The 6,000-nt window shown below is 34.8% G+C and overlaps 1 protein-coding gene across 1 annotated transcript in view; it reads right to left on the bottom strand.

Moving 5' to 3' along the window:
* Window positions 1-368: 368 nt before the first annotated feature.
* Window positions 369-6,000, bottom strand: part of LOC149540531 (phospholipase A1-Igamma1, chloroplastic-like) — a 110,843-nt gene continuing 105,211 nt past the window's right edge. The window contains exon 3 of the mRNA XM_089802704.1: window positions 369-1,696. Within this exon, the coding sequence (XP_089658830.1) occupies window positions 369-1,696 (1,328 nt within the window). The remainder of the gene's footprint in view (window positions 1,697-6,000) is intronic.

The following is a 6,000-nucleotide window of genomic DNA, read 5'->3' as shown; positions in this document are numbered from 1 at the left end:
AGAGAGCTCAGAGTGTATAATTCTTTTTTTAATCAGGAAATACAACTTTAACCGATATCCTCGGGAATTCACGTGCTTTCATAGTGCGTATTTCGCTAAATATCTACAAAAATATTTAAGTATTAGAAGATTGATCTGTCCAACAATAGTACGATGAAATAATGGTTGTTTGGTAGTGTGCACTATAAACAAATACACAGGGTTGAAATTGTGCCAGCAATTGTTATAACTATATACAAGTATTATGCACATAGTTTTCATTTTGAAATTTTATGCTTATCCTTACAGTATAACAGATTTTTAAACCGATGCCTCCATGTTCCCTCTAACCTTCATTCTGTACAAGTATTTTGATTGAGGATGAGACTTTAATTAACACAGAGACTGTTCATATAGCTGGACTTGGGACTGAGAGAAGGAATGGACTTCTCTGACGACATCAGCCAATTTGGAGGTACCATGAGTTCTTCTCTCAGCAGATCACAGGTCTTATTAACAAGAGAGTAATCCCTTCTTGCATTAGAACGAAATGGAACCGCCGAACTTCTAAAACCATCAACCAAATGCAAATGGGCCTCCAAATTGTGACTGCAACATAGACCAGCATTTTGTTTAAGATAAGGAGAGCTCAAGTGATTGATCCTAAACTCGTTACCCACATGACTGTATATCTCCCCCTCCACTCCATTGAAAATCTTTCTGTTCATCCATTCATTCAAAATGATGCCAGGAAGTTTAGGTACAACATCATGAGTATTCACTATTCTCAAAGTTTTCACACCTATCTCCTCCATTCTCTCCTTAAAATCAAGGTTTCCAACTTTGGGCCCTCCAAAAGAAAACACTGCCACTGGTATATTGTGTTTAGCACCTAAATTATTGGATGCTAATAGTGTTTCTCCAATTTGGTAAGCACTCAAGAGTGCCAAGGAGGCTCCTAAACTGTGGCCAGTAATAGTAATACTCAATTCTTCACCCTTGTACAATTCCACCAATCTTTTTACCTCTTTCATTACCTGCTCAGATGCGCTACTGTTTATTTTACTTGCATTTCTCTCATCATCAGCCTTGGAAGAATTTGTATATAGGCTAAGAAATCCATTCTCAGCCTTTGGGTTAAGGTCTCCGTAACTTAAACAAGAAGAACTGTGTGAATCATCTTGAGATGGCATGAGATCTAAGGTTTTAAGATCTGTCTTAAGATTCTCAGCCCATTCAGAAGAAGTCATAGTGCCTCTCCATGCAATGACAATATCTCTTCTACCCAATCTTTTGATTTCTTGCACATCATCACTCACAGCAACAAATCCCATCCAGTTAGATGATGTTGGTTTCAATGGCGCTGGCAGTATTTCTGCAAGCCAATCTGGCACTTGGACGGTGGGGGTTGCATAGAGATATTTGGTGACCTTGTAGCCAGTTTTTTTAAGCCCCACCGTATCAAAAAATGAGTCTAGATCATTATTGACACAGTCAGCATAAGATGTGGAATTTGGATCAGAGACAAAACCATCATAAGTGGCCTGAGCAAATTCTCCATATTTAACAATTTCTCTTCTTAAGTTTTCATCAAGAGGATCAAGCAGGCCACTCCAGTTGCTAGCACCGTGGTATTCTCTCCATTTGGCCGCCACACACTGCTTTGGAGAAGGGTCAGATCTACTTAGCCTTCTCATCCAATCAACATCATGAATCCCTGAATCATAATCCCATTTAGTGGTAGGACTAGCTATATGATTCCTTGAATAATAATCCCATTTAGTGGTAGGACTACCTATTGGTGAGCTTGTGGTTTTTCTTGGACTAGAGGCAATAAGGGTTGTAGAAAAGCTATTGTGAAAGGCTGTTTGAACTTGACTGAAGATCTTCTGTATTGGGCTTTTGATTAGTTGTGGGCTGGCTAAAGCGCAGGATATAGGAATGGAATGCTTGTTGAATTTTGATGTTGGTGACCTATAATTCTTGGGGGCTGGAGCTAAATGGGTGGTGTGGGTAGGATAGGGTCTGCAAATCTGAAGAGGGGAAAGGGTGGAGAGTTTCAAAGAGGAAGGGAATTTCATGGTAAGCCTTTCAGTGATCTTTCACAAAGGGATTAGTAATGGAAGAATATTCAGAAACCAGAACTGCGATTAAACAGAGATAGATGGAGAGGAATTTATGGAAGGTGAATCATGGCGCGTGGGGTCACAAATCAAATCATAGCAATCGTGTTTACTCGTTTCCCGTATTTTTCCATCGTGATTCGCTTTAGCTGTTCACTCGGCCGGTGGGATTCACATTTCTCAGATAGTACTGATAGTTTAATTATTATAATATTTAACTTAGCAATTGTAAATTAATAAGATACAACACAATATAGATGCTAGATGCAAACTATATTGGTTTCCCTAAATATAAAATGCATTCTTTGTCTTTTACTTCTTGGCTAACTTCGAAACCCAAAACGTTTATAAATCTCTAAAATGCATCACATGTGGAAATACATGCATATACAACGAAGACATGTAGCATTGACTTTATGTAACTTGATAAAACTTAATAAATAAATATTTTATTATTATATAAAACATACGGTCATTTAAAGGATTTTAAAAACAATGGAGCCTTCCAAAGGAAAATAGTTCAATGCGTAAACTAATGAAACAACATGTGAATACATTTAAAACGAGGTACTGAAAATGGAATATGGGATCTTGTGTGTCTTGTTGCACTTCTTGGGGACATCTCTAGATAAACAAATTACCCGTCACCTGAGTTCATAATAAGCTATTTAATACTGGAATTAAAATTAAATAGATATATCACCAGATAGTATATATTAATATTGTGTTAGATCTGCTCTTCTCAGCAAAGCAATCCTGACTTGTGAAAGGAATTGTTAATCAATTTAGGAAACATAATATGTTACACCTATCCCAAATATATGTGTGAGAGCCAAATCAAAAAGTTAAGTCTAGTTGTGGTGTTGGAGATTAGAAGGCTCTAGTCAGTTTTTTTTGGCTTCTAACCTCCACAACTTCTCAGCATAACACAGAAGGGTAATGAACAAAGTGTTAAAAGGTTTTCTAGCATGGAGACAACAATTTGTCTATTGTACATTAATAATTACTACAATATAAAAAATATTACTATTTAGCCAATGTATACTTAAAGCCCATCTATCCAACACTTTGAATCCTTTTAAATTTATCCATATCTAATGCAAAGGAAAAGATAAAAGAATTGCATTACACTGTTCATGGTTCATAGATCTTGATAAAAAACCATGAATTAATAGAGATGATAATTTGTTCTAAGATAAAAGAAAATCTATAAAGTTATATGAGGTGAAGAGATTGGTTCATAGAGCTTGAAATTAACCTATAGATTAATAGAGATAATAATTTATTTCTAAGATAAAAGAATTTCTATAAAGTTATATGAGGTGAAGAGATGAGTGTGTTTTTGTTTTTGTTTAGGTTTGTAACAGAAGTATGTGAAAGCTGCCAAATGATAAAAAGAATATTTTTGGAGTAGTTAGAGGCCTTTAACCTAGGGAAAAAGATGATTATTCTCCATGAAGGCTTAATTTTTAGTTTGTTCCAGTTTCACCATGCTCTTTCCCCCCTCCTCCCCTCCCTACCCCCACCCTAATTTGCTTCTCATAGCTAATCATCCTAATACTACTCCCTTGACATCTAGTCAAACTATGCATTCCAACCTAGTCTCCTTGATGGAATATATGGAAACCCTAGTGTCAAAAGGAAAAAGGAGGAACTTGAAAACCTCACTCAAAGTTTGGGAAAGAGAACCAAAAAAACCACCCTCAACATTGTTGATGGTGATGATGAGAATGTTCACCATACCCAATGCTTGTCCAGTATTGCTAATGAAAAAGGGAAGCAAGCCATTAGGAATCTAGACATTGAGGAGTTCTCTAAGGATACTACTATCAAAGAACCTCAAAATCTCATAGAGATTCTTTTTCCAAGGACACTAAAGCCCCTAAGAATGATCATTTGCTCACCAACCCACCATCTGCCCCTATCTCCCACTTTCCCTCTAATTCTCACCCCCAATTCCCACCTCCACACAATCATTCTAGTGGTGTGCTTTGACCTCTAAGATCTTAGGTGAACTAGCTCAAGAAAGCAAATGAGCAATTGAAAGATGAGATTGCAGCCCTTAACAAAAGGTTTAGAGATATCAACAAGTTTACCCCAAAAATCATGCATGCCAGTGCTACCACCTTGTGCCTTCTGTAGGGAAAGATTCCCAGTGTGGATGCTACATAGGAGAAATAGTCCTAGGATCTTTTTCAGTTCCTTAATGTAGAATGAGAAGACATTTTGTTGTCCAAGAGCCTTGGTAGGAGCTAGTTTTCCCTATGGTGGTTCTTTATTGCTTGGATAGTATGTGGGGCTTCGATACTTTTAATATCTTGTTTATGTTTAATAACTATAGCCCTGTGTGGCTTAATAGTTTAGTTTACTATGTTTTGATGAACTTCTAAAGTTAATGTGCTTCTAGAGTCATATTTGTACCACTAGCCTATAAGAGTTTTCTTCATGCTGGTTCTATAAAAAAATAAGTGTTTTCTTGCGATATTGTTATGAAGATTGAACTATATAGTTTTTGAGTCAGGTATTTTCTTTTTCTTTTATTTTAATCAATATTACATATGCAAGTCCAATATCCATAGACAACTTTAAACTTTTATAAGAGAATAACATTTTACCAAATATATATGTGTATTTTAAATGATTATCAATCTACAATAGTTCTTCTTATATAGAAACAACCATAAAAAAAAAATACTAATGAGATGCATGATTAGGTACAAGTACTTTCCAATTACTTGATGCAAATATTAATTAAATTAAATTATAATTAAATATTTTTAAATTTTGTACATCCCCTCCTAATAATTAGCCTAAGTCAAGTTTGTGGGTAAATATTAAGTTACTCCAATAGCCCCCCTTAAGTACAACATAGGGAGAAGATTATTATGGAATATGAATGCAAGATGCAACATGGGTACCAAAAATTGTGTCATTTTATGCATCCACATAGAAAAAAATTGTGCAAGAAAATCTAATCTCTCACAAATGGATAAAAGTAGAAAATTATATGGGAGATAATGAATCTCAAAAATAGAGGAAAGAAACAAAATTCTTGGATGAATGAATCAATCACACCCCAAGAACCCCATACATTATGTATATACAATCAATTATCTCCCCATATAAATAAAAGAGAGAGAGACTCGATATTGTTAGAGTAATAAACTATTTTATTATTAATTAAATCATATTGATTTAATTATTAAGTCACTTATTATCTCTAGTTTACTTAAGCTAAACTTTGGGCATATAATAATTAATCATTATCATGCAACCTAGGTTTTACCTGTTAGGGTTTTGATCTCCTTTTATAATGATGATCTAGTTGTAATACATTCATTCACTTTTGATAATAGACATCTCTCTTTTTGTTGATAAGGAATGTCTCATATATGGATCTGAGAATTTTAGCCTCCATAGCTTTTGCTCCTCTCTTTTTGTCATAGGTGTTTACATCCAAATGATTCTTGGGAGCTATGGAGTTGATCTTTCATCAACTTCAACATGGTATCAAAGCTCCATATCTTCATGCCTATATTTTATTAATGAGAGGTTTTGGCTTGACTTTCAGATCTGTGCTTTTTTTTCAAAGGGTTTCATTTTTTGGAGGATTTTTGTATTGGATCTAGGGGGTCACTTATTTTTGGTGCACTTTGATCCCAAATGGACATCACTATTGAGCTTAGAGTACCCAAAAACTTCTAGTTTCATATAAAATATATCCAATTTGGACATAGTTTGAATCTAAAGCAAAAATATATTGCTCCAAGATTGGATAGGTTTGTTGAGGTGATGATTTTATGATTTTCAGCATGGAAATTGAAAAATTTTAGCATAGAAATAAAAAAAGTTCGACAGAAAAATTTAAAAATTTTGGCACATAAATTGAGATTTTGTG

This window comes from Cupressus sempervirens, chromosome 9 (assembly GCF_028749045.1).
Source record: "Cupressus sempervirens isolate cs-2001-9-10 chromosome 9, ASM2874904v1, whole genome shotgun sequence".
Classification (NCBI taxonomy): domain Eukaryota; kingdom Viridiplantae; phylum Streptophyta; class Pinopsida; order Cupressales; family Cupressaceae; genus Cupressus; species Cupressus sempervirens.
Note: the sequence above shows the minus strand (reverse complement) of the source record. Positions and strands in the feature narration are given on the sequence as shown.